Genomic DNA, 27,721 nt, shown 5'->3' with positions numbered 1-27,721 from the left:
TCCCCAACTGCTTAGCTCCCAGCGGGGGGCAAATCGGCACACCTTGGCGAGCTGCCCTCCATTCATTCAAACCCTCCACCCCCACCCCCCACCCCTGCAAAGAGGCAGAGACTGAGTCAGGGTCCTTGAAAACCAATAATTTATCAAAACGCTGCTTGTGTATGCCGGGGAGCGGGTGGCGACAGACCAGGCAGCGGTGGGCGGGCGGCAGGCGCACGGGGAGGGGAGGGGAGGGGAGGGAGGGTGCCTGGACGGTGGGGGCAGCTGGCCGCGGGCAGGGCGGGCCCAGGCCGTGCGGGCGGCAGGCTAGACATTCTTGCCGCGCAGGCGCAGCTCGTGGCGCCGCAGGTGGTTGTAGAGCGACTGGACGTAGGTGAAGACGCACTTGGAGTCGGGCTTCTTGCCCATGATCATCATGTCTTCCACCTCCACCAGGGGCACGCAGTCTACCAGCATCCTGCGGGAGGGGCACGGGGTGGTGGTCAGCGCTGGCGGGGGCTCTGGGGATGCAACCCCTCCAGTGAGGTCTTGTCACTGCCCAAGCCTGCTGGTCTCCCGCACTCTCCGTGGTGGGGAGAAGGGAGAAGGGGGTGGGGGGGAGCCTTCCAAGAGGGCAGGAAGCCCTAAGCTCCATCACCCAAGCCTGGAGGCACTTTTGCGGGAAGCGAGGCCAGGCTGGGGGAGGTGGAGGTGCAGGAACAGGAGAGCTGTGCCTCATCCCAGTCAGGGAGGGGTACAGGTCTCTACCCCCGTCCCTGGGGACGTCCTGACCACAGACCCCTCCCACTTCTCTCTGGAGGGCCACCCTCGGCTCACCCCGGTGGCACACTCCAGGGGCACAAGCCTCTCAGTTGGGCCATGGCACCCTAGAGGCCTTACCCTGGCACATCTTCCCCTGCAGCCAGGCCTGCCCCAGTGACACTCGGAGCCCGTTCACCTGCCAGTTCTCTGGCCTGGTACCTCCCGCAGGGCTGAAGGCACACCACCCCTCCAAGCCCTGTCCTTGCCCCAGGGGACAACCCTGCTGTGTGGGGTGGCCAGGGAGGTATGTGGGTTGGAGGGGGAGGGCCAGTTCTTTAACCCTTAGTACCCCCCTTTGGTAGAGATGAGGGTGCCAAGCGATACACAGGACCATCTACATCACGCTCAGGGGGCGGGGCCACCCTCTGTCCATCTTCCAGAGTGTTGGCTCTCTTGACTGACAGGGAGACCCAATCACAGAGAGAGGAGTCCTTTGTTTTAAGCCCCAATACCTGCAGGGCTAGGCCTGATGGGGCCCAGGCCTCCAGCCCAGGGTGTTGGCACCTGCCTGGAGCCCCCTCTTCCCTCCCTACTCTGGGGTGAGTTGGCTGCCGCTACTAAGCAGCCGACAGCTCAAACCTCTAAGGCTGTAGTTTGCGCCCTGGTTCCCTCTTCCCTCCTCTCCCAGAGCAAGTCGGCTTCTGCCTACCTCCCTCCCATCTACCACGCCTGGCATACAGTAAGGAAGCACTCAGCCAGTGCTGTTGAGTGAGTTTCCTTGGGCAGGGAAGGCATTCGGGCAGGAAGTGCTCCTATCCCCGGACACCCCACGGCCAAGATCCTGAGCTTCCCGGCATGGCACCCCTAAGTCCTCGGTGCCCAAACTGGAGGCCTGGGAGGCTTCCCTGACCCCCCGGCTGTCTCCCCGACTGGATCCATCAAGAAGCCTGTCCTTCTACTTCTCATTAAGCTTCTCCAGCTATCTCGTCCACCCCCTCGCTCCCCATCCCCAGTTCAAGGATTGTTCTAGAATGCTAACCAGACCATGTACATCCCTCCTCTGTTTGGGAAACTTTGATGACCCTGGTCCTTAGGAGGAAGTTCATCTCCCGACCATGGCCCCCACCTTCCCCTCACACCCAGATTAAACTTCCTTCCTTTCCCGGGGGTGCCAAGCACCTTCTTTCTTGTGCCTTCAAGGTCAGACCTGGGACCATGGCAGGGCTGAGGCCTACTCCCAGCTCACCGAACTCCCTCCGAGAAGACGCCTGGGAGGAAGGCGACCTCTGCTTCAGGCCAGGCTCTATCCCTGACCAGCTGTGGATGCTAGACAAAGCGCTGCCCTGTTCTGTGACTCAGTTTCCCCATCTTTTTTTTTTGTTGTTGTTTCCCCATGTTTATAGCAACAGTATAGTCCAGGCGTCCTCAAACTACGGCCCGCGGGCCACATGCGGGTGTTTTTGCCGTTTTGTTTTTTTTACTTCAAAATAAGATATGTGCAGTGTGCATAGGAATTGGTTCATAGTTTTTGTTTAAACTATAGTCCGGCCCTCCAACGGTCTGAGGGATAGTGAACTGGCCCGCTGTTTAAAAAGTTTGAGGACCCCTGGTATAGTCATTCTCGACCTCGTTTGAAACCTTGGAAGCCCTTAGGATGAGTGAGAAGTTCCTGACTCTGTGGGTGATGTGCTGTGTGCCCTTGGGGTCAGCCCTGCCCCCGAGTGGGCTTGTTTCCCCAGCTGTGCTATGGTGAGGAGGCAGCCTCTTTCGGTCTCTTCTCCCAGCTGTGGCTATCTCCCCAGGGATCCCAGCCTCCCCCCCCATCCACCCCCCCGCCCCGTGTGGAACTCCCTCCCACCCCTGGTGTCTTCCCTGGAGACCTTATAAAGCCATTGTTTACACTGGGGCTCACGGCTCAGGGCTCCAGCTGCCCCAGTGACAGGCCAAACACCAGGCAATTTGAGCAACAACACAGCTGAGTCACACTTTCCAACTGGATCCTGGCCGGGTTTGGCCCCTCTCCCTCCAGGCCAGCCTGCCGGGCAGCAGCTCCCAAGCCCATATATGACCTGGGGACAGCACCGTGCCCATCCTCTCCTCACCTGCACAGCTTCTCTGAGTCTATGTGAGCACCTGTGGGCTGCCCCCCGCCCCGCCCCCCCCCCGCAATGGCTCCAGGCCCCGAGGGGCATCTGAGTGCACCTCTAGCTCTGTCCCTGACTCTCATTACTTCAGTCAATCCCCTTGCTCCCTCTGGGTGTCTGCCTTTTCTCTATGAAATGAGTAGGAAAAGCGATGGGGCAAGGTAAAGCGCCACTACGTAGCGGGGAGGAGGGGTCAGGAGTTCCAGTTTCTGGCCCAGCTCTGGCCTAAGCCCCCTGGGACTCTCTGAGCCCGCCCCTCTCCCCCTTTGAGCTTGTCTGGAGTGGGCAGTCCGCTCAGGGGAATTCCCGGCTGTGGCCCTGAGCTGAGGTGACCACGGAGGACATGCTGCAGCTGGCTGAGGGATCCAGGACCCCAACCAGGAACATCTTCCCGTCAAACAGACCAAGATCCTGAGCTCCCCGGCATGGAGCATGGCACCCCAATCCCCGGTGCCCAAACTGGAGGCCTGGGAGGCTTCCCTGACCCCCCGGCTGCCTCCCCAACTGGATCCATCAAGAAGCCCGTCCTTCTACTTCTCATTAAGCTTCTCCAGCTACCTCGTCCACCCCCTCGCTCCCCATCCCCCATTCAAGGATTGTTCTAGAATGCTAACCAGACCATGTACATCCCTCCTCTGTTTGGGAAACTTTGATGACTCTGGTCCTCAGGAGGAAGTTCATCTCCCAACCATGGTCCCCACCTTCCCCTCACACCCAGATTAAACTTCCTTCCTTTCCCGGGGTGCCATGCTCTCCATCTTTTGCACCCAGCCTGGGGCACAGGCTCACCCCGTTGTCTGGGGCTCCCTTTCCCTCCTTTAGCCTGAACTCTGTCCTTCCTGTTCCAGCCCCGGGTGCACTTTCTGCAGACAGCTGTTCCTTCCGGCCTTGCAGGCGGGGCCAGCTGCCTCCCCAGGGCCCCTCCTGTGCCTCCTGCATCTCCGTCCTGCTCAGCTGGGTCATCACTTCCTAGTTAGGGCTCCTTCTGGCGCTTCTCAGGGTCCCCCTGCTTCTACCACCCCCCTCCCAGACCTCTCTCTGTGCCCCCACGGAGCAGATTTCGGCGTGTGAGGCAGGCGGGCGAAGAGGCGTTTCTCACCGTGGGGCCCCCGCGCAGGGGTTAGGACTTTTTGGTTTTTACCAGCCCCTTCTGGACCAGGCAGCGGTAGAACTCCTGGATGTACGTGTACACGCACTTCCAGTCGGGCTCTCGAAGCCGCACCATGTCCTCTGTGTCCAGGAGCTGCGGGCAGTCCGCATGGGTCCTGGGGAGGGGAGGGGGGCCGGGAAGGGCCAGGGAGGCGGGGCCCAGGGGGGGGGGGAAGAGGGGGAAGAGGCAGAGAAGAGAGAGGGGAGTAGAACAGAGAGACACACACATACACAGAGACATGAGTTCAGTTACATTCTCGGTGCTGCAGTCTGCCAGCCCCCCGCATGCCCCCACCCCGTGGTGGACGTGCCGCTCACTACCCGTTACTAATGGTGTGCGATGCAGACAGGGGTGGGGGGCCAGACCAGTCACAGGTGCAGAGAACTATTGGGGCAAGCGGGAACGCGGGGTGGGGGGGGGCGATGACGTGGGCGCCCCCAGGTTGGAGGGGAGGGCTGTGCCCCAGGGAGGGGGGGTGAGGGAGGCGTGAGAGGAGAACCAGAAAGAGAAAGGCGGAGAAGACAGAGATGGAAGAGGGTGCCGAGGGTGAGGTGAGCAGACGGGGCAACGATTCCAAAGTGGAGGGCTTGCTGATATCCTATATAAGCCTCTGGCAACACCTATATAGGCTGGGCGGGCACGGTGCCCGGGCCAGGAGCCTCCTTTTGGAATCTCCAGCCGGGATCCCGTGGGAGCAGGAAGCTCTGGTGACAGTGGGAGGAGAGGAGGACAGGGAAAGGGAGAGACGGAGAAGGAGGCAGAGGTAGGATGGAGGGGCTATGGACAGGGCCACCTGGTGGGCCTTGGCCGGGGCTGGTAGGCGGGCCTGTGGCTCCTTCGTTCCGGCGGGCACCTGGCACACTCGGCATCGGGTGGGCGGGATGGAGAAGGACAGGGGCTTTTTGGGGAACCGGGTCAGCCACTGTCTGACAGTGCAGCTGGCCAGCTTTCGGGGGGGCCGCGGAGCAACCAGGCCTGGCCCGGAGGCCCGGCCCCCGATGCCCAGCCAACGCCAGCAGGGCCGAGGCCCACACTTACTCGGCGGAGGAGAAGGCCACCTCAAAGTTCTGGCGCCGGTTCTGCGGGCTGAGCTGCCCGTAGTCAAAGGCCTCGGGGAAGAAGTTGTGCACCAGCGCGCAGAAGGCCATGCCGTCGCTCCAACTCGAGGAAAAGTTCTGGATGTCCACGTGCTACGGGGTGGTGGGAGGATCGGTCAAACCCCCCCACCCCCCGCCCAGGCCTTCTACCCTCAGGATTTTGGCATTAGAGATCAGAGAGGCCCTGCAGCTTGTCCAAGGCTGCACAGCAGGTGAGCAGTGGGAACATGAGCCTCCTCCCACTTGCACTGCTGCTACTTATAGGAACAGCGCGACCAAGAGGCCCAGCACCACCACCCAGCTAAGGCCATGTCCCCATCACTCCTTCCTTTACTTATAGAAATTTTCCCAGGGCCCCCCAGAGAGAGCAAGGAGGAGGGGACTCCCAGGGTTAGGCGCAGTGGTCGGCAAACCGCGGCTCGCGAGCCACATGCGGCTCTTTGGCCCCTTGAGTGTGGCTCTTCCACAAAATACCACGGCCTGGGCGAGTCTGTTTTGAAGAAGTGGCGTTAGAAGAAGTTTAAGTTTAAAAAATTTGGCTCTCGCCCTAACCGGTTTGGCTCAGTGGATAGAGCGTCGGCCTGCGGATTGAAAGGTCCCAGATTTGATTCCAGTCAAGGGCATGTACCTTGGTTTTGGGCACATCCCCAGTAGGGAGTGTGCAGGAGGCAGCTGATTGATGTTTCTCTCTCATCAATGTTTCTAGCTCTCTATCCCTTTCCCTTCCTCTCTGTAAAAAAAATCTACAAAATGTATTTAAAAAATAAAAATAAAAAATTTGGCTCTCAAGAGAAATTTCAATCGTTGTGCTGTTGCTATTTGGCTCTGTTGGCTAATGAGTTTGCCGACCACTGGGTCAGGGGCTGGCCCTGACACTTAACCACCCATCCTGGAATCTAGGGCACGTTTTGTGCCTCCTTGAGCTCGTTTCCACATCTCATTAGAGGGCTGCCCATCTTCACTGCCAAGCATGGTGGCTGCGAAGGGTACAGGTCGGTGAGAAAGGGCTCTCAGTGCCCAGCTGCAGTTTGGGGGTGCCGCCCGCCGCCTGGCCTCATAGGGCTCACCTCGTAGCCACGCGTCTTAGCGCGGCACCAGTCCAGCAACATCTGCTTGATGCTGTTGGCGTTGGGGACCCCAAAGCTGGTGGAGCGCTGTACTGCTGCACGGGGTCCGCCAGGGCTGCTGCAGTGGGGGGAGGGAGGGAGGGAGGGGAGAGGGAGGGGTATTCTAGGGATCTGGATCACATGACTATAGGGGGACCGCTCTGTCAGCCCACCCACTGGGCCTCAGCTCTGCCTTTCTTGACCTTCAGGCCCCTCCCAACACCGTTTGTGGCCCGCCCATCGCTGCCCATACCCACCCCTGTGGTCACTGGCCTCCCCCCCCACCCCCATTCCCCACCCTCTGCTGCTCACCCTGCAACGCCCTCCTTCTCCAGCTTCTCAATCATGGCCTTGCGCGCCTGGGAGGCAGAGGTCTTGGGGAGGCTCTGTGCCTTCATCAGCTCTTTCTTCTTCTCCGCCTGGCGCTTCTCCAGCGCAGCCAGGCTGCTGGTTCGCGGGCTGGTCTCGTCCTCACGGTCGAAGATACTGGGGGGTGGGGAGGTGACTATTAGGGTGCTCCCAAGCCTCAAATCCGACTGGACTCGCCAAGTAGCAGGCTACACCCTACACTCTTGCAGTATCTCCTCTGGCAATGCCAGCCAGCAAGGGAGGCTTCCTCATCACACCCATTTCACAGAGGAGTACACTGAGGCGCAAACGAACAGAAGGTGGGAGCCAAGTTCTTTTCAACAGACTTGGCCCCCGGGGAGTTCTCCGAGAAGGCTTATCGTATTGTTAAGATCCAGGTGAGTTCAGATTTGGAACAATATCAACTAATGACGATCATCGGCATAATAGTAATGGTAACAATAACAATAGCTCATGACGTCGGCCTGCAGACTGAAGGGTCCCGGGTTCTATTCCGGCAAGGGCCCGTACCTAGGTTGCAGGCTCCCAGCCCTGGTTGAGGGCACGCGGGAGGCAACCAATCAATGTGTCTCTCTCACATGGGTGTTTCTCTCTAGCTCTCTCTCCCCCTTCTACGCTCTCTAAAAATCAATGGAAAAAATATCTTCAGATGAGGGTTAAAAAATAATACCTCATGTCTATTGAGCCTGTCCTATGTGCCACTTAAATCTACAAGAGGGGAGAGGGTCCCTTCCCATTCACTGTAGTGATGAGGAAACGGAGGACCAGTCCTCAGATGTCAGAGGGCCAGGCGAACAGCGCAGGAACTTGGGAACGCAGGTCTCTCTGACTCAGTCCCTGGACCCTTCTGGTCCCCGGCCTGAATTCTGATTCCTGTCCCTGCTCTCTATCAGCCCTGACTTCTCAGTAACATAGATGGAGGGGTACCCCCCTCCCTCACGGGTCTTCGGGATAGGGGTGCTCTGTTGCGTGGGATGTGGTCTGCAGACACCGGGAAGTGGCAGTGCCCCCGGGCAGCTCAGTGCGGCAGACCGGCCTCTCTAAGGGCTCAGGGCTATTGTTGCCACTCAGAGCTGTGTGACCCGGAGCACAAATCTCCGGCCTCCCCTGTGGTGCAGTTGAGGATGAGGTGAGACCACAAGGCCAGCAGAAGTGGTCTGATTCTGACTCTAGCCTTATGACCTCCCTGCACCTCAGCCTACCCCTCTGCAGAATGGGTGTGCCGTGAGGTCCCCTGTGATGCTGACTTCTCTGAGGCCTGGGGGTGGGTGCCTGTGCTCACCTGCCCATCTTCTTGGATGAGGAGGAGGAAAAGGTCTTGGTTTGGACCATGGTGCTGCCACCACCATCTGCAAGAAAAGGGAACAAGAGCAGGGTGAGGCCTGGGCTGGACGTGGAGAGATGGGGTGGAGGTCTGGGGGAGGAAAGGCGGTAGCCACAGGCAGAGAAGAGAAAGTGACAACCGGACAGAGAAACACACAGACAAAAATACGAAGAGAGAGTTCGAGGAAGAGCCTGAGGAGGCGGGCGGGCAGGCGGGCACAGGGCGTCGCCAGGCGGCCTTACTCTCGGAGCGCCTCACGAAACTCGACTCCACCGTGGTGGTGCGGGCTGTCCGTGTGCCATCATCTGGAAGGGCAGGGGATAAGAGGAAGGATGTGAGTGGCACAGGGGCCAGGGAGGTCGACGTGTCCCCGCCCTGAGCCCTGATCGGCTCCTTACTGGAGTGGACGAGCCGCTCGGTCTTGGTGACAGTGCTGACAGCTGAGCCATCGGCCGCCCGATGGCTGTGCCGCGTGGTGGTCTCGGTGGCCAGGTTGCCCCGGCCCTCCGCTGGCCGGGCCCGTGCCTCTTGCAGCCGCCGTTCCCGTTCCTTGTCCCTCTGGTCTGGGCGGGAGATGCCCCATGCACGCCCAGAAGGGCCACCCATCACCCACACAGCACATACGCGGGGCACATAAAATGGGGTGGAGGGCAACTTGTTAGAAATCCTGAAGACACGGGGCACAAGGAGTGGCTAGGGGGGAGGGAGTAGCCATAATGTGGCAGGGAGTGGGGGCGTGTGGTATGGGGTGATGGACTCGAGAAGAAACGAGGGAATATGGAAGCGCTGAACTCACAGGAGGAGTATTTGGATTAAAAAATGGGAGTTCCTATGGAACTCAGTAGCTGAGTCCGGAGGGAGTATCTAGATCGAGGGAGGAGCAGAGTCCAAGGAAGGAGAAACTGGGTGAGGGCCGTAGTTGAGTGAAATGGGTCTTAACCGGGAGAAGAGTGCTAGGGGAAGAAATATTTAAATCCAGGGAGGGAGAAATTGGAGGTACCTGAGAAGCAATTTGATCCAGGGTAATAGTGGTTGGGAGAGGCGGTGGCAAAGGGGGTAACTAGGCCCAAAGAAGAAGTCGGAGGCTGAGTGGCCATCAGTGGGCCATGGAGGAAGCAGCTAGATTCAGAGAGGGAGTCACTGAGAGTGTCTGGAGAAGCAAAAGAATCTAGAATCTGAGGGAAATAATAGCTAGGTTCGTGGAGGAAGTAGTAGCTTTTGCCCAGGGAAGGGGAAGCTGGGTGGGAGTAGAGACTAAGGTGGTCATCAATGGACCTCGGGGAGAAAGGAGCAGCTGGGAGGAGTATCTGGATTCAGGGAAGGAGTGGTTGACAGGACTGGGAGAAGCAATTGGATCTAAGGAGGTGCAGCTGGGAGAGAGAGTAACGTGGTCTAGGAAGGAGAAGAGAAACTGGTTGGGGACAGTAACTGTGGAGAGAGGAGGGGGAGAAGCAGCTAGGGAAGGGAGCAGCTGGGGAAAGGAGGCCGAGGAACAGCTGGGTCTACAGAAGAGGCTGAGTAGGGCAGTTACTGAGCTGGTGTGTCCATGAATGGACTGCATGCAGGGTGAGGGAGCAGCTGGGGAAGGGAGCAGCTGGATCTGGTGGGGCAGCTGGCCATCTACCTCTCTTCTTTTGTCGGAGCTCACGTAGCGCAGCCCGAATGAGCTTCCGCTCCTGGAAGTCCGTCGTCTGATCCAGCTGCAGACAGAGCCCTGGTCATTGCCCACCCGGTGCCTGCTGGTCGCTGCCCCTGCCCCCCCCCCTCTCATCCCACCAGATCTGGCTGTACCATCTTGTCCAGGATGTCCTCATCCTCAATGGCCATCAGCTCCTCGGCGCTCAGGGGGCTCCGCCGCTCTGGCGTCTTGTCCACCTGGGTCTGCTCAGTGCCGTTGGCCACTTCCACGGCAGCCGAGGGGGGCTCTGCTGGCTTTGGTTCCATCTGGGGAGCGGGGAGAAGGCATGGGCGTTAAGCAGGGGACTGGATGAAACCAACGTGGCCCCCGTGGACACGGCGCCAGGCCCTGCGGCTGCTGGCACAGCATTGGAAATAACCACCAGCCAGCCAGCCTGCCTGCCCAAGGATGGCCACGTTGGTGTCAGGCTCAGGGAAGAGGCATTGAGAGCCTTGTTGTAGGATTTTGGCCGCCTACTGGGGATCGAGCCCGCAACCGGGGCACGTGCCCTTGACCGGAATCGAACCCAGGACCTTTTAGTCTGCAGACTGACGCTCTTATCCACGGAGCCACCCAGCTAGGGCTGCTGTCGCTGTGTGACAGAAGGGAAAGCTGAGGCCATTCTGGCTTGTCTATGAGCGCAATGCAGCACGGGGTCTGAGCTAAAGCTAGCCTCATTCTTGAACCTGAGTGCTTTCTGCTGGTTCCTTTCCAGCCCTAGGCAGGCTGCGCTCGGTCCTGCCAGTTTCCAAGGCCTGGGAACTCCTGGGCCAGTGCCCAGGCAGCACATTCCACCCCCGCACTTACCCCCCCCCCCCCCCCCGCCCCAATACACACCAAGGAGGCTGGACCAGGGCCCATCGGCTCCCGACCAGGTGTCTGCCGGGGCTGCCCAGAGCCAAGTCCTCTCTGCCACCCACTGGGAACCACCCTCTCAGGGGCCTCCAGCCTCAACCTAGGGCATCTCCCGAGCCCCTTGCACACAAGTCCCCAGCCCAGCGATCGCAGCCCCTCCCCTCCTGGCAGGGCCTCGCCGTCTGCTCCAGGGTAAGGAGAGCTGAGGTGGCAGCTGCTTCAGGGAGGCTCGGCCCGGCTGGGGCAGGAGGTGGGGGTGAAGCCGGGGGCTGGGCCCTGGCCAGGGGCCTGCCAGGGCAGCCGCCACGAGTGCCTCAGGGCCAGGAGCCCGATACCCTCTCGCCTCCGTCTTGGAGCATTCGCGCCTCAGTCCCTTGTACGGACAGGTAAACTGAGGCTCAGAGATGGTGGTGGTGGCACACCTAAGGTCACTCAGCAGAAGCAGAGCCTGGCTCGGAGCCACCCCACCCCCCCTCGGCCCCTAGGGACTTACGAGGCTGCTGCTGTGGGCGAGACCAGCAGAGGAGCGGCGGCGGGTGCTGAAGGCAGGCGGGTGGGCCACGGGGGTCCCAGCATCCTCGGCCGCCTGGAACAGGGCCTCGGGGTCGGAGGCGGCCAGGAGCAGCTCACTGGGCTCCAGCTCAGGCTCAAGGTCGGGCACGAGGGGGACCCCAAGCCGCAGGCTCAGCTCTTCCACCTGCCTGCCCAGTGCATCCAGCCGCCGGCTCAGCGCTGCTGTCTCTGCCCGCAGCTCTTCGGTCGCCCGGGCCACTGGCTCCACGGCCGAGACGGCTTCCTCGGCTGCCCGGGTCACCGCCACCCGGCCTGCCTCCGCCACTGCCCGCAGCTCCTCCAAGGCCTGGCTCAGTCGTTCCTCCAGGGCTGCGGTCAGCTCAGACGCAGGCCCCGGGACCCCCGGCATGGTGCTGGCGGGGGCTCTACGGTGGGGTGACGATGGGGACAGTGGCCGGGACTGCTGCCTCTGGCTGGTATGCCAGAGTCTTTGCAGCTGGTCTGAGGGCGAAGGCAAGGGCAGTGGGCCTGCCCCGCCCCCCACCCGCCAGCTGGGGCTGCAGCCCAAATAGAAACCTATTCTGAGCTGCCTGTGGAGGGGGCCTGGGGGAGGGGCGGCCTGCCTGAGCAGCTGGACCGCTAGGCCTGGCCCTGGCCCTGCAGAGATCACACCCGAAGCCTAGCAAGTGTGCACGGGTTGGGAAGGATGCCCGAGGCCAGGGTCCCCGGCCCCACCGCGAGGGGACAGCTGAGGCAAGGAGCAGGGAAGGGGCCTGCCTGGGCCTCCGTGGGCATCAGCGGTGAGGATCCAGTCTGCTGGCCTCCACAGCTCGCACCCCTTTGCCCTCATGCCTTGCTGGTCTAGAAAGCCTTGAACGGATGGGGGAAACAGAGGCAGGATGTTGAGCAACCTGCTGTAACAGGTGCCTTCTCCCTGGATCTCCTTGGATCCAACCACAGACTCTGAGCAGGTACGTGATAGGCACGCTATCTGCTTTCCTTTGGTTCTAGATGGGGAAACTGAGGCGAGGGGGTGGTATCAGACCCAGGGCTCACTGTGACACTTCTCACCCACCCCAGGGCCTCAGCCATCCCCTCCCCTCCCCTCCCTTCCTCGCTCCCTTGGGAGAGAGCACTAAGGTCCTGCTCTATGGGGGAAGGCTGCCTTCTCGCCCCCACCCTCTCCCTGTCACCCCTGAGGAGGCCCAAAGCTGGCTTTAGCCACCTCACCTCCGCCAAAGTCCCATTCAGTCCCCGGGCAGCACGGAGGGCATTACCTGGGCAGCCAAGTGGCCTGTGTGGGATTCCTTCCCCAGCTGAGCTCCCAGCCAGCTGATCCCGGGCTCAGGGATGAATAATGGAAGGGTGCAACGGATTCGATTCCCGTGGCACCTGCTAGGTTGCTGCCTCACCTGACGGGCGCCCCCCGCCCCCCCCCCCCCGCGCCTATCTGTCCCCCCTTCAATGCTTCTGCCCAGCACCTCCTCCCCCTGAAATGTTGACGCAGATGCTAATCGCTAATCTCCAATCTTCTGCGGGGCCAGGCTGATCTTGGATGAGCAGATGAGCAGCTCTGAACCTCGGAGCTGAGGTCCAGGGTGGGGTAGGAGCAGGGGCTCTGGAGCTGCCACAGGAAGCGGGGGCACGCCTGTACCACGCTCCCTACCCCTCGGTTTTCCCATTTGTTCATTGGCAGCGAACCAACCAACTCTGGAGGGAGGATCAGAGACCAGCATGTGGGAAGCGTAAGGCACCCAGAGTGAGTTTCCGAGACATCTAGCGGGTGGGAGGCCAGGGTCTGGCCTTAGCTGTGCCACCAACTGGCTGTGGCCTGTGGGCAGCCGCCTTCTCTCTCTGGGCCTCAGTTTCCCACGTGGACACCGGGAGAGGAGCGGAGCCGAGGAGCCCTCCAGCCCTGCCCCGGAAGCAGGCTCTGTGAGGGGGCTGGTGATGGCGGTGGGGTGAGGAAGGGCTCACCTTGATGCTGCAGCCTCCTTGGCCCCCGGCAGAGGCATGGCTGAAGCTGGTGACGTGAGTGACACTGCCCAGCCGGGCCGGTGCCCCAGGGCCGCTGATGTGGGTGATGGTGCTCTTGCCCCCACTGCTGGTGCTGAGAAGGGTGGGGGGCGCCCGCAGCCCCAGCGTCAGTTCTGGAAGGGGAGAGAGGCTACTGTAGAGATCAGGTGGGGTGAGGACAGGGGCAGCCATGCTCCCAGACGTCCCCCTCGCTCCCAGAACCCCCTCTGGAGACACCCTGAGCCCTGGCCGCAGCACCTGCCCGAGGTGCAGGGCTGGGCAGCTGCAGGCACTCCTCTCCGGCCGCGGGGAGGCCTACCTGCCCTCTGGCTGCCCGCGGGCAGCAGCACCCGGCCTGTGGGGGCCTGGCCACGGCCGTCCTTGATCTCAATAGTGAATGTCGTCTTCATGTTGGCCCCTGGCTCGGCAGTGCCGACAGCCACGGGCAGCAGGGCACCGGGCTCCTCTGAGCAGGCCACGGCCCCCCCTGCTCCATTTTCAAGGGGCCTGGCAGCCAAGCCCCGCCCTCTGGGGCCCTCCTCCTGGGGGCAGCTCTGAAGCGGGGCCAGGGGCTGGGCTGTTCCTCGCTGCTCTTTGCTGAACCGGGAGGAGGTATCACTGGAGCCCCGTGCGGAGGAGCGGCTGGAGGAGGAGGAGGAGGAGGCAGGGGTGGTGCTGATGTGGGAGGAGCCCGGGAGCCTGGCGGGGGTCGAGGGACCTAGGGCTGCCCGAGGTGGGCCATCCTGAGCCATTGGAGAATCAGACGTGAACTTGCGCATGCGGTCCCGCACGGAGCCGGCCCGCTGGAATGAGGGAGGTCCACTGGCAAGAGGGGTGGGCTCTGGAAGGGGCAGGAGGGCTGTCAGTGGCTGGGGGGCACAGGCACTGCCCAGAGCCTGGGGTAGTGGAACAGGCAGTACCTCGGTTCTGGGCTGGCGGGTGGGGGCTGAGCACGGAGCGTTGGCAGGGATGGGGTCCAGCTGGGTTGGACAGTGTCAGGAGGCAGCAGGAGCAGCCACGTGGGGGGAAGAGAAAGGAGAGTGGATGGGGGTCCACCTCTCATAGGCCTCTCCTCCACACTTCTGCAGCCTCCCTGCACCCCAACCTCCCTGCACCCCAACCTCCCCAGCCCATCCTGCACCTCCCACAGCTCCTGGCCTCCCACTCAGTTGCCTCTCTCTCACAGCCCCCCCTCGCCTTCCTGCACTGACCCCAGGATGGCCTGGGCACTCCTGGGGGCTGGGGCCAGGCGGGGGCTGGAGGAAGGTGCCCAGATCCTCCCTGCAGACGGGGATGGAGGACACCCCCTCTGGCCAGCACTGCCCACGGCTGCAGCTGGGAGATGGGCGCACTCCCTTATTGGGGAAAAGAATGTGCCCGAGGCCCGTTGCCTTTCAAGGCTGCAGGGAGGCCTCTGGCCACGGGTGGGAGGGGGTGGGGGCACCTCAGGGGCAGCGGGAGGAGTGTCAGGGACTGCCTGGCCTGAGGAGGCGGGAGCTGTCTAGGCACAAGAGCCCATTTCCCAGGCAGGGAAAGAGAGGCCGGGGAGAGGGGAGGCAGGCGCTGTGGCTACCCTTGCTGGGACCCTCACCTGCTCTCTTGGTGCTGGAAGGGCCTTTGGCGGGGCCTGGGGCAGCAGGGGGCTCTGTGGGGCCAGGCAGGAGCTGGAGGGGGAACACGGCATGGGTAGGGCCTGACTCCCAGACCAAGGAGCTCACCTGCCTCGCATCCCTCCCCGTCACCCAGACTCACCTTGCTGACCTCCTGTCTCTCAGTGCTGTGGGGAGCGGGAGCCTCCTGGGGCTCAGGACTGGCGGCCCTGGGCGGGCTGGCGGCCCTGGGCGGGCTGGCGGCCCTGGGTGGGCTCGGGGGTGGCTTGGGGCTGGGCAGGGCCTCAGCGGCAGGGCCCTGGGCCTCGGCAGGCTCCAGCGGAGGCTCAGGAGAGGCAGTGGGGGGGGAACTGGCAGGTGAGGCAGGTGAGCTGGCTGTGCTCCCAGGTGGCACCTGCACCAGGAGCGTCACGGTGGTCACATCCCGACTGGTGACTTCGGGGGGTGGCTCTGGGGCCTCTGCCTGCTGCTCCCGTTTCTCCGGCTCTGGCACCTGCGGAGGACGCACAGGATGCAGCCAAGGCTCCCCAGGCTGGCAGGTGCTCAGGGCAGGGCATGCAAAGCAGAGGAGCTGGGCACGGCTTCCTGCGGGCCCTCCTGCACCAGCGTGGGCACTGGCAGGCCACATGGGCAGCCTCCGGCCCTCCTTCCCAGCATCTTGGTGTCGCCTAGTCACGGGCAGTTCAGAGAGCCCAGATCCAAAGGCCAGGGGGGTGGGGATGGCAGGAGAGCTTCCGGGGACTCCCAGACTGAATCGATCCCCGGAGTGGAGGTCCCTGAACACTGGCCTCCGCCTGGTTAGTCAGGGGGGAGGGTGGGTGTCCTGCCAGGGACCCAGCCGCCTCTGCTGGCCACTTCGGGGACCTTCGTGGCCCGGCCTCTCCCCCACACTCCCTGGAGAACAGAGTCCACTCTGTGAACAGGGCTCCATGAGTCAGCTCGGGCCCGCGATGCCGGCCCTATAAGCCAAGGTAAGGATGTGGGCTGTCCGGAGGGGGAGGGGCACCTGCAAGATAGGTTTTAGCTGGGGAGGTACCAGGGTCAGATTGCATTTCGGGGAGATCCCCTGTGTGCTGAGTGGAGGCCGAATGGCTGGCGTGCGGGTGGAAGGCCGGCAGGGAGGTCAACGAGGGTGGTAATGGGAGACGGACAGGAACCTGGGAGCAGTGCGGGCAGGCTGGCTTTGGGGGGGAAGGCCTGGGTATAGACAACTGGGAAGTGGGGGGCGGGGGGCGGCGGACATATGGCCAGAGGGTGCCTGGGAGAGTGGGCAGAGCCCTGAGAGAGACTCCTAGTGTCCCCCAAACACTGCTGGGGGCCCTTTTCAGGCAAGTACCAGTTTAGCAAAGACACAGGTGGTATGGCCACCTCTTACCTCACACCGCTCCAGCCTCCGTGCGGCCTGCCCCTTGCTGTCCTCTCTTGAGCCACTGTGGGAACGCCCACCGCACAACCTCCCAGCCAAGGTGGCAGCTGAGAGAGAGAGGGGAACTCTCAGGTGAGTGGCCGGGTGGTGCTACGGGCAGCAGGGGCAGGGGGGAGCCAGGGCGGGCACGTACCTTCAATCTCCTGGGCCCGGACTCGGCGGATGGCAGCCCGGATCAGCTTGCGTTCCTCATACTCACCGGCCCCTCGCAGCTGTGGGCGAGAGGCGGGCCACAGGTATTGGGCCACGAAGTCCAGGCCTTCACCTGCCCTGCCCCCAGCCCCTGCCCTGGCCCGGGCCTCACCAGCGCGGTCAGCTCCTCCACATCGTTCATGGACTCCAGCCGCCCGGCCAGCTGCGCCAGAGCAGCCCGCTGCTCGGCCTCTCGCTGCTGAGAGCTGCCGGGATATCATGCCTGTAACTCCCACTGCCGTGGCCAGGTCATGGAGGATGCGGGCTGAGGGCAGGGGCCAGGACAGGGTACCCAGAAGCTTGGCAGAGGGGCATGGAGCTATGAAAAGCCTTCGGCTACATGCTGGTGCATGCGTGCCCGTGGATCACTCAGACGTGCTGTCCACATGGGCGTGGCCAGGGCACCATGACTGGCATGTGGTCCATGCCCACAAACATCCCTGTGTATTCTGCCTGTACTGCCATGTGCACACCCAGATAGTCAGCAGACAGACACACCTGTGCTTGTGCCTGCCCGCACAACCTGAGCTGAGCCCTGGCACATACTCCCCCCACCTGCATGTCCACGTCTCCCCCCCCCCCCCCCCCACACACACACACTCACTGCAGCCAGTTCTCCTTGTTGTCCTGCCGCTCAGCACGGAAGCGTTTCGATGCCAGGGCCTCCTCCTCTCGCTCTAGCTCCTGCCGCTGCAACTCCCGGATGGCCGAGCGGATGCGCCGCCGCTCTGCCAGGTCCACTGTGACCTCCAACTGCGGGGCAGGCGGGGGCGAGGGGCAGGTCATTGTGGCTGCCAGGGGCGGAGGGCGGGCACCAGCTGCCCACGGCTCGGCCTGTGGCACAATGAGTGATCTGTCTCCACACCCTCTGCCCCAGGCCTGTCACGTGCCCGCTCGCCCACCCACCCAGCATGTCTGGGGGAGGCCCAGCTCACAAAGCCTGGGCTCTTGGACAGCCCCCCGTGATCCACAGAGTGGGGAGCCAGCAATTGTCCAGGTGGACAATTGACTCCTGCCTCTCAGAGCCACTCATCAAACCCCCGAGAGCCAGGGATTATGGGAGGAGGAGGAAGAGGGAGGCCATCCTCTGGGCCCCTCAGTGTCCCTGGGGAAGAACGGTTGTGGATTCAGGCGGCAGAGCAAGCGAGACTCCCACTGTCTAGTCCCAAAGCACCACAGCCCTGCTGGGGGGTGGCAGCCTCACCCACATTGGACAGATGGGGAAACTGAGGCAGGGGCTCTTGTTTTCCCTGCACTGGCCAGGCCTGGCCACCACTGAAGGGGTGAAAGGGCCCAGAGTGGGAGGGCCAACCCCCCAGACAGATAAGGCAGCTGCATGCTCTAGGGTTCACCCAGGGTGTCCATGGAGGACAGGGCTCCCACAGGCTCCTGAGCCCCTCAGTCCCGGGAAGTTGCGGGTGGCTGGTCTAACCAGGTCTAGGAAAGGGCACCTTGTCTGGGGAGAGTCAGCCAATCGTGTGGCCTCCCTTCCCGCGCCCCCCTTCCCCCCCTGCTTCTGTGGCTCCTGGGAGAGAGGACTGCCCCGGGGGCCCCCAGGAAGATCATGGCAGAGATAAGCCTCCAGTGTGGGTCTGAGTCAGAAGGGAGAAGTATAGTCCAGGTGATTGCCTCTGCCCCCACCCCCCAAATCACTTAGGAGTAGGGCCCTCTACCCCCCTTCCTTTTTAGCCTCCTCCCTGCTCCATGGGGGAGCTAGATGGGATGTGGGGTGCAGGTTTCACCAGGGAGTGTGGGCTGGCCCAACTGCGCCCTGAGCTCACTGGTCCCAATCTGAACAGAGCAGGGAAAACCCTGGGGACAGAGTCACTTCAGGTTCCTTCAGGCTCCACATTCCTGGGAATCTATGGAGGGTCAGGCCAGAACTCCCAGCTGACTCGTGCAGTCTAGTCCTGGCGTGGGGGTCAGGAGCATGTCCTTAACCTCTGTGTCTTGGTTTTCTCATGTGCCAGATGGAACAATGCCTCCCACTCAGGGCAGTGGGTGGGGATGGGGGCACCAAGTCTCCCCACCCCTGCACCTGCCACATAGCTTCGGCTGCTGCAGTGAGCATTACCCCCACCCCCCACCGCCCCCACCCACACACACTTAGGAGGAGGGAGAATTGAGGGCAAATGAGTACAAGATACCAAGGTATCAGTAATATTAAGAATCTGTATGCCAGATCCTGTGCTGAGCCCCTTGTCCAAAACTCACAGAAACCCTGGCACTTTATTACTCCCATTTGACAGATGAGAAAACAGGCTCCGGGAAGAGAAGTCATTTGCTTATGGTCAAATGATCTGAGCCAGAATTTGAATCCAGGTCTCTCTGACTCCAGGGTCTGCCCTGGGCTGAGGATAGGTCTGTTCCTGGGGTCTGTCTGCCACGGTGGGTACCTTGACACTGTGTTGGGGTCCCCTTCTAGCCTGGACTAGAGATACCTATAACAGGTCTAACGGGGAGAGGGGGGAGCTATTATAGCAGAGGGAGGGAGAATGAAGCTCACCTCCCCACCTCCCAGTCCTAGCCTTGCCTCAGGCACAGAGCCCTCTGGGGTACACTTGGAGATGGGGTACACCAGAAAAGAGCTGATCCAGCCCTCCCAATGCAGAGGGAAGGAGGCTTAGATGCATTGACCAGCCCTTTGTCTTCTGGGTCAGCCTTCCCAAAGCCCTGAACTCCAGAAGTGGGGTCCTGGTCCCTGAAAAAAAAAAAAGCCCGAACTTGGCCACCTCTGCAACACCTGGGAGCTTCAGTATCCTCATCTGGAAAACGGGGGGGCCTCTGTTTGAGCCTCCCTCCCCCCAAGTGGGTATAGGGCAGGGCTGGGGGATGAACAACTTCATTGCACTGGCCACCCTCCAACATGACCCTTCCTTTGGGCCTGGAGGTCAAGATCCGCCCACAGTGTCCCTGCCGTGTGCCCTGCCTTCGGGGCCCCGCTGGCCCCACTGCTGCGTGTGGAGGGGGCCGTGGGAGGGAGGGAGGGAAGGAAGTACAAAGCGCCATTGTCCACCAGGGGGAAGGGGAAAGGGATGGGGCGGTTTCCGAAACTGCCCAGTGGAATTCTCCGGGGAGGAAAGAGGGCGCTTCCTCCTGGGGAGGGGGGCGGGCCTCTGGGTTCTTTCTGCCCACGCTGCTGGGGGCCTCCGTCTCCCCACTAGCACAGGGGAGGAGACCCACTAGGCCTTCCTTCATTCCCGTCTGGGGGACCCGCCGGCAGTGGAGCGAGGCCTCGCCAGGGGGCGTTGGAGGCCCGCAGTCTCCCGAACCGCCGACCCTCCCGAGGCCACGCCCCCATCTACCCTCACGCCCCGCCCCCGGCCCCGCCCCCAGCCCGGCTCTGGGCGCCCAAGCGGGAGGCAGACGGGAAATACCCCCATACGGGCTGCTATTTTTTTGGTTAACCCTCACCCAGGACATTTTTCCACTGATTTTTCTTTTTTTTTTTTTTTTTTTAGAGAGAGAGTGGAAAGGAGGGGGAGAGACAGAGAGAGGCATCGATGTGAGAGAGACACTTGGGTTGGTTGCCTCCCCCCAGGCTCCCCAACTTGGGCTGGGGATACGTGCCCTAGACCAGAATCGAACCCGGGACCCTTCCCTCTGCAGGCTGACGCTCCACCCCCTGAGCCACACCGGCAGCAGCAGGGCCCGGCTGCTTTCCTAGCCTCTGCCACGGAGAGGAAACCGGGGTTCACAGAACGGAAGGGAGCAGCTCCCCCAGGCCTCCCAGCGAGTGAGCGAGTGTCGGGAGTCCGAGCTCGAACCCCAGACCGCAGCGTCCTTAGGTGCCCCCGCCCGGGGCCGCAGGAATGTGCGGGAGCCGGAGCCGGAAGCGGCTCCCGGGTCCCCGAATCGGCCCGACGCCGGGGCGGGGGCCAGCTTTGCCTTATAAGGCCCGGGCCGGCGGGGAGGAGTCCGGCTCGGGACGCCCCCGTTCCTGCCACGAGGCGGCCGAGGCCGGGCCGGCGCGCGGGGCGGGACCCTCGGGGAGAAGCGAGGGCGCGCGCTCCCCGCGGCGGAGGAACCGGCCGGGGCGGGAGAGACCTGGGGCGGCTTCGGGGTCCAGGGATGAGGGGGGGGGGGGGGGGCGGTCCTAGGAGTCCTCTCCCTGGGAGGGGACGGGGGTGGGGAGTGGGGGGTGGGCGGCCACAGCCACGCGTCTGCTTCCCTGAAACTCTTCCCGCGCCCAAACCCCACGCGGGTCGAGGGGGTGGCGGCTGGAGACCCCCGAGCCTCAGAGGGAACTCCAGGAGGTGGGGATGCGCGGGGGCCTGCATTTCTGTCTGGAGGGCTCAGCCTGGACGACCTCCATTAGGACTCCGACTTCCTGAATGGAGGTCGAACTGACCTTTGGAAACCCAGCCCCTCCCCTCCAGGCGGCACGCGGCAGGCGGCGGCGGCGGCGGCAGACACCTGGGGAGGCTAAGGTGTTTGCTGGTCTGAGGGCTCACAGGCCTTGGTAGATCCTGGCAATGGCTGGGCGCTGCCCAGGGGCTGGGTTGGGGGCTGGCTGCCTCCATCCCCCGCTTCCAGAGGAATGACAGTGAAGGAGTGCGGTGGGCCACCTGCCGTCTCCTAGGGAAGGTAAATCTTTAATTTCTGCCCCGGACAAGGGTCAGGGGCTGGAGGGATGGGGCATCCCGTTCAGCTGCTCTCTGTCCTTGCTGGTGGGCACATGCCTGGCCTGTTGTAGTGCCCCACGACCTCTTTGTGCATGGGGGGGGAGGGGCGGGGGCAGGGGTTAGGGTAGTCAGGAAGAAGCTGGGGAAAGGGGATAGGTTGGGCTCACCCTTCCCCCTCAAGATCTGGACCCATGCCTCACTCCACCCCATGCCAACTCTCAGACCTAGAGATTAGGTTCACACACATCCCCCCTCCCATTTTATAGGTAAAGAAACTGAGGCTCAGAGTGGAAAAATGACAGACTAGAAGTCACGGCTCATCAGGCTCTTCCGGCCCTGACTTGCTCAGGACTCTGGGTTCTCCAGGGTCCCCTTTGGAGGTTTGTTTGGATCCTGGCACACCCTCTTCCCAGCTGGGTGCCTTTGGGCGGGTGATTTCATTGATCTGAGGCAGAGTCCTCTTTGCTCTCAGAGCTGCTGTGTCCATTCTGGGAGATGGTGTGCCCAGCACCCAGCCTGCCCCTGCTGTGCCCTCGCATTATTAATCACTTCGGCTATCATGGGGCCAGCGTCGGGGGTGGGGGGGGGGGCACTGCCCAGGTTGTTGCTGGGAAGAGGCCCATCTAGCCTCCCCACACTTGTGGCTGCATATGGGTGAGTCCTGAGCAAGTTACTGTTTAAACAGGTGGTAGCCGTGGGGGGCTGGGAGGGATCAGGCCTCAGCACCTGGCACGGACAGGCATATGCCATGGAGGCCTCTGCATCAACCATGTGGAACAGGCCTAGCCCTCCTCCTCCCCCCTCCTCCTCCCCACTCCCCATCACCTCCTCTGGTCCGAGGAGAGGCAGCCTAGTAGGCCCCGCCTCTCCGGCCTCGCATTGGGGACGATGGGGCCACTTACCAGCTTCCGCAGGGCGCCCTCATCCAGCCCAGCCAAGGCCTCGTCCGCCATCTTGCTGGCCCCTAGCTCCGTGCGTGCCCTCCTGGTGAGATCCTCAGTGCCCGTGGCACCTAACACCAGCTCAGGGAATTCTGCAGGGGACAGACATAAGTCAGGCCTGCGGGGGCCTCTTCCAGTGCCTCGGTTTCCCCTCTTCCCCATGATCATTCGTTGCTGTCCTCTCCTTGCTACCTGTGATGTGGCTTCTGGTTGGGAGTTGCCCTCTGCCCTCGGGTAGTGTGCTGGAGAGCTCAACAAGCCAAGGGTCTCGGGTTCCAGCCCAGACAACTCAGCTGCAGGCCTAAGCTGGACCCCTCGCCCCGTCTGAGCATCACACAGGGAGGGGAGGGGCCTGGATCGAGAAGCTGGGCCCCAGCAAGGCCCACCCAAGCTGTGATCACCGCCAGGGGGTGCCCGCCAGACTCCACAGTTTCCTGCCCCACCCACCCATCCCCAGGGCCTGCCCAGCTCCACTACCCCCCAAAAGCTCAGCCTCTGTCTGCGGGCTGAGCCCAGATCCAAGTCCTCCCTGCTACTGCCACTCTCATTCCCTCAGGTGATTTCAGCCTTGAAGGTAACACCCTGTCTTTCAGGAACACCCCTCTCCACGCCTCTCCTTTCTGCCCTCCCCCTGATGCCAACTGCCCTGAAGCAAGGGGTCCAGGCACCCAGCTCCTTTTGCTAAATTCACACCCTTATCATCCAAGTCCCCAGCCGGAAGGGCCTTAAGAAATGGACCCGTCCAGACTCTGGACTTGGACAAACTGAGGATTAGAGGGGACCCGGGATTTGTCCCCGGGGGAAGGAGGATCCCAAAGACCCAGAGTGTAGGGGGGGATCTGAGCCGCCTCTGGCTTCTGAAGACCCCTTCCCAAGTGCCCTGGGGGACTCAGAACAGCCCCCTTTCGCCCCATCATTACCCATCAAAGGGGCCCCCTACATCTTGGCCCAGGCTCCCAGTGCAGCTCGTCTCCCCCCCCCCCCCCCCCCCCCCGCCCCGGTCCCTGCAGCCCCAATGTTTTTCTGGCATCGGAGGGTCCACAGCCTGGGGCTTAGTTAATGTATGGGGACCGAGATGGCCCCAGGATTCCCCCATCTTGTTGATTCAGCCCTCAGTCAACCCTTCCCGGTCCCCAGAACAGCCACTTGTTGAGTCACCCAATCGGTGAATGGGTCTGGGGGTGGTGGTTTCGTTGGACCCTGCCAGTTCAAGTTGCTGCTAGCTTTTCCCATCCCTGTCGGGCTCGCACGGATGTCAGCCTCCCACCCTCCCTCTGTTGGAGTCCTTGCTTCTTATCTACCTACTTTGGGGTAAACCCCGCACCCCCAAGAGTGTCATTCACGCATCATCAGATTTAGGTTCTGTGGACACTCTGAGCCATGTCTTCTGAGGACAGGGGTCCCTAATCCGTGATCTAGGACTTCCAGGGGGCTGCAGGAAGGCTTTTTCCTCAGGTATCCCCGCGCCTGTCCCACACCAGTCCCAAGGCTCTCTCGGTCGCACATTTTTGGGTTCCTGGCGATTGTGGGAGACCTCAGAGGAATGTGGGAACTTCCCCGGAGTGTCTGTCTCACCCCCCGCCCCCGCCCCCCGCCCAGAGTCTCCTGGCCTCCGAACCTTATCCCAGGGTTTAGAACCCCCGCGGATGGGTGGGGGCTCCCAGGTCTGAGAGTCCCAGAACCCACGCCCAGATATCCCGGTTCCACTCCGGCACCCGGAGGTCCGCACACCCACCTCTCAGTCCGGCTGGCCCGTCGCGCGCGGGCTCAGGTTGGGTGGCTCGGGATCCGACAGATGGACGAGGAATGGCTCAGGCAGAAGGCGTGCCGCCTGGGATCCCAGGCCCGCGCCGCAACCGTCCTCCGGACTCTGGAAGGGCTGTCTGTCCGGCCGTGCCAGCAGCCCGGCCAGCCCCGCCTCGCCCCGCCGCGCCAGCCAACCCAGGGGAGGGTCCCGCCCACCCTCGTGCCCCATTGGGGAAATTCAATTTGGCGGCCACGCCCCCCGCGGGCCAGGACCGTAGGGGGTTGTAGTCGGCGGGACCCCTGCCGCCGGGGCCCGGCTGGTCGCGTGGGCATCGGGCAGGAGGACGCAATTTTGCGCCCAAGTCCAGGAGGGCGCCCACCGCCGGGGTCAGTGGCGCGGGGTCGCCCGCGGCGCGGAGCCTGCGGGACAGCCCTCCTCTTTGTTCCTGAGACCACGTCCCCTCCCTGGACTCCGCCTCCTCCTCGCGTCAGTGGCTGGGTTTGGCCGCCGCCCCCAGGCGGCTTTCGGGGACACCTGGTCGGGGCCACCTCCGAGGAGCGACTGCGTAATCGGCGGCATCTGGACCCTCTGTTGGCGCATCCCAGGGACCACCGGAGATGGAGCAGGATCAGTCACACAGCAACCCTCTCCCGGCCGACACATCTTGGCGCAGACATTGCCCTCATCGGCCATGCTTCTCCCTTCCAAGCCCCCCCCCCCCCAGGATCTGCCTCTTTTCAGCGTTGGATCCTAAAAATTGGGAATATGGAGTTCAGACTCACATTCAACAAATGGAGGAAATTGAGGCCCAGAGGAAGGCCAACATGCCCAAGACAACATAAGGAGTCAGCCAGGGATCCAAAAACGCAGATTCCCTGGGGAAAGCCGCTCCATCGCCCTTGCTGGAGGCCCCGGAGCTTCCCACAGGTATCCATGGAGACCAAAAGGAGTTGGAGCCTGGGAGGTGGGGTCTGGAGTCCTGTCTGTCAAATAAAAACAATACTAGTATCACCTCATTTATTTTATTTTTGTTATTTATTCATCCAGGCAGATCCTGCCTCAGGTTTATGTGTACAAATAGCACAGGAGGACACCAGCTCCATGCAGACAGCAGCCCAGGGATCATCGCATCAGTCCTTCTGTCCTCACATCTCAGCCAGAGCCTGAGCCTGGGCTGCAGCCACAGCCTTGGCTTTGGCCTTTGGCCTGCAGAGCCTGAGTCCCTTGGCGATGCGGGCACCAGCACGTTTCCCAAGCTTGGGGTGAGCCATGTAGGCAAGTCAACTGAGCTCACGGCTGCCGCCCTTTGGGATCTTGGGCTTGACGAGGGCCTTGATAGCCTCTGCTCATGCGCACATGGCCTTGGCATTGTTGGCCTGCATCTTCTTCAGGCCCTTCTTGTTGTGCTTCTTGGCAAAGCGCATGTTCCTTAGGGAACTTGGGGTCTACCCGATTAAGAGATTCGCATCTTTGTGATTGGGGTTTCTCAATGCCCTCTCTCTGTGCCATTTTTGGGACTGGTTATGTGTGGTGTGGTTCTTAGACTTGGCCATATCTGCACCCAAGTCCGAGGCTCCTGAAGCACCTAAGACCGGAAGCTCAACTCATTTATTTATTTTATTTTTTATTTATTTAAAAATTTTTTTGTTTATTGATTTCAGAGAGGAAGGGAAAGGGAGAGAAAGATAGAAACATCAAAGATGAGAGAGAATCATTGATGGGCTGCCTCCAGCATGAGCCTGCAACCCAGGCATGTGCCCTGACCGGGAATCGAACTGTGACCTGGTTCGTAGGTCGATGATGCTCAACCACTGAGCCACGCCAACGGGGCATTAACTCATTTATTTTGTATTTGCCAGGTACCAGGCATAAAAACCCCACAGCTACCATTTGAGCCCAGGGTTACTGTCCCATTTCACAGTTGAGAACAACAGCTCGTAGGTAGTGGAACTGGGATTCATACCAGCACCTCTTGATCCAGAATCTGTGGGGAAATGGGCTCGTTGCCCCCAGCAGATTCCCTCTACCCCACCGTTCAGATCCTCTGTGACTACCCACACACCCACCCCACCTCACCTGGATTTAGAGAGGTCCAGCATCCATTCTGATACTTTTTAAAAGGTATCCTATTCCATCCCACATCCTTGCCAGGAGGCTCCTTTTTTTTTTTTTTTTTTTTTTAGGTTTTTAAAAATATTTTTTTTTATTGATTTTTTACAGAAAGGAAGGGAGAGGGATAGAGAGTCAGAAACATCGATGAAAGAGAAACATCGATCAGCTGCCTCCTGCACACTCCCCACTGGGAATGTGCCCGCAACCAAGGTACATGCCCTTGATCGGAATCGAACCTGGGACCCTTGAGTCCGCAGGCCGACGCTCTATCCACTGAGCCCGTGGTCGGCAAACTGCGGCTCGCGAGCCACATGCGGCTCTTTGGCCCCTTGAGTGTGGCCCTTCCACAAAATACCACGGCCTGGGCGAGTCTGTTTTGAAGAAGTGGCGTCAGAAGAAGTTTAAGTTTTAAAAATGTGGCTCTCCAAAGAAATGTCAACCGTTGTCCTGTTGATATTTGGCTCTGTGGACTGATGAGTTTGCCGACCACTGCCCTGAGCCAAACGGGTCAGGGCAGGTGGCTCCTTTTCACCCATGGAAAAACCGAGGTGCTGAGTAGACTTGTTCAGGCCACACAGGAGGAGGAGCAAGCAGGCCAGTTTGGAGGCTACACTGCCAGGCCCCCTCCCGCTGGGCAGGCCCCGTCTAGACCCTCCCTACGTGACCCAGATGCCATCTTCTCCCGGTAGAATGAGTCAGCGCCCTCCCAGGCCCACTCGGTCCAGCTTCAAACCTCGCACGCACGCCCGTTGGCACCGCCCCTCGGCTACCTGGGAGTCTCCGCCCTGCCTGAGTGGCAGCTGCAGGCTCTAATGAATGGCCTGCTTCCTGCTAGCTCCGCCCCCCTCCCCCCCCCCCCCCCCCCCGCGAAGCTGGGAGGAACCGCACAGGTGAGTCTGAGTCCGGACTTGTTGGGTCTGACACCAGTTCAAGAATTCTTGGTACCTTAAGCCCTCCGGGCTGGGGTCCTCCTGCCTGCCTGCCTGCCTGTTCCCTTCCTCCCTGCCAGGGGTGGGGCGGGATGGTGCTGACGGTGAAATAAAGATCAAAGGGCAGTTCCCTGCGCGGCTGCGGAAGCGTCGCCCACAGCTCGGGACGCGTAAACATCCTGCGTGGAGGGTCCTGGCGTTTACTGCGCACTTGCTGCGTGTCAGACATTGGGTTTGCCCTCTTGCAAGCTGACCCGGATTCTACAGAGGAGGAAGCTGAAGAAGCTCTGGGAGGTGAGGGCACCGTGGCCTGGCCATGGATGGCATTCAAACTTGAGTGGCATTCTGCCCATGTGCAAGTCCCTTCCCTCCACCTTGCTGCCTCTAGGATAGGGGGGATCCCGGAAGACTCCTCGGAGGAGGTGATGATGTGCAAACTGATCCTCGAGGAAGCATGAAAAGAAAGCCACCCCACAGAATAGAGGGGGGGTGGGGGGTGGGAAGGCATGGAAGGGCATTTGTGACAGAGGAACAGCGTGAGTAGAAGCTGGGAGGTTTGCAAATGGGAAAGGGAGGAGCGATGGGCCATAGATGGAGCAGAAAATGGAGATGGGGTGGTTCTATCTGTGACGTGCCCTGAATACCAGGTGAGCAGGGTGAACACATCTTATGGGCATTGGGGAGGCCTGGGCCTCAGTCTGTCCATCTGTAAAATGGGGGAATTGGACTGGCCCACGTCAGGCCCTCCCGGGGCTAGGGGGTGTAACAGGAAAGGTCTGGATTCCTCCAGGTCCAACCTAGGACTTGGCAGAGAGGGGGAGTAGCTGGAGCAGCTCAGGGGGCCAAGGGTAATATTTTGCTCCAGTGCCTGAGTTTGCGAATAAATATTGTACCAGGCTGGCAGTGCCAGATCCCTGAATCACCCTGTGAGCTCGACTCCCCTTCTCCCCGCCCCCCCGGCCCTTCTCCCTCCATTTTCCCCAGCCAGGATTCTGCAGGGAAAGCCCAGGCCTGGGGTCAGGACTCAGGAGGGGTGACGAATCTTAGCCCTGGCTCCACCCTAGGCTAAGTATTGGTCCTCTGGAAACCCCAGTTGCCTCATCTTCACAATGAGACAATTGTGGCCTCAAGTCTCTAAGTCCGTTC

The 27,721-nt window shown here is 61.6% G+C and overlaps 1 protein-coding gene across 3 annotated transcripts; it reads right to left on the bottom strand.

The window, feature by feature from the left end:
- Positions 1 to 116: 116 nt before the first annotated feature.
- SMTN (smoothelin) lies at positions 117 to 24,502 on the bottom strand. Of its 3 annotated transcripts, none has more exons than XM_079762483.1 (21): positions 23,523 to 24,502; positions 21,749 to 21,879; positions 16,826 to 16,974; positions 16,334 to 16,427; positions 16,163 to 16,241; positions 15,979 to 16,076; positions 14,746 to 15,096; positions 14,585 to 14,657; positions 13,914 to 13,973; positions 13,313 to 13,834; positions 12,955 to 13,127; positions 9,723 to 9,875; positions 9,556 to 9,631; positions 8,330 to 8,494; positions 8,174 to 8,236; positions 7,890 to 7,956; positions 6,551 to 6,724; positions 6,200 to 6,317; positions 5,074 to 5,225; positions 4,082 to 4,150; positions 117 to 457 (listed from the first exon to the last, which is right to left on the bottom strand). In XM_079762483.1, the coding sequence occupies exons 2-21, from the start codon at positions 21,797 to 21,799 to the stop codon at positions 307 to 309; spliced, it is 2,838 nt and encodes a 945-aa protein (XP_079618609.1). In that variant the 5' UTR covers positions 21,800 to 21,879; positions 23,523 to 24,502; the 3' UTR covers positions 117 to 306. The 3 variants fall into 3 exon arrangements, with proteins under 3 accessions (XP_079618609.1, XP_079618607.1, XP_079618608.1); XM_079762482.1 differs by having other exon boundaries at positions 319 to 457; positions 3,985 to 4,150; positions 23,523 to 24,495; XM_079762481.1 differs by lacking the exon at positions 4,082 to 4,150 and having other exon boundaries at positions 23,523 to 24,498.
- Positions 24,503 to 27,721: the final 3,219 nt, after the last annotated feature.

The sequence above is a fragment of the Cnephaeus nilssonii genome, assembly GCF_951640355.1.
Source record: "Cnephaeus nilssonii genome assembly, chromosome: 22".
In the NCBI taxonomy this organism is placed as follows: domain Eukaryota; kingdom Metazoa; phylum Chordata; class Mammalia; order Chiroptera; family Vespertilionidae; genus Cnephaeus; species Cnephaeus nilssonii.
Note: the sequence above shows the minus strand (reverse complement) of the source record. Positions and strands in the feature narration are given on the sequence as shown.

Coding starts and splice junctions, on each gene's coding strand:
- SMTN (XM_079762483.1), bottom strand. CDS start 21,799: ATGGCGGACGAGGCCTTGGCTGGGCTGGATGAGGGCGCCCTGCGGAAG. Junction 13,974..14,584: donor TTCCAGCACCAAGAGAGCAG/GTGAGGGTCCCA, acceptor TGTCCAACCCAG/CTGGACCCCATCCCTGCCAA. Junction 4,151..5,073: donor GTGGCCTTCTCCTCCGCCGA/GTAAGTGTGGGC, acceptor TCCCCTCCCCAG/GACCCATGCGGACTGCCCGC.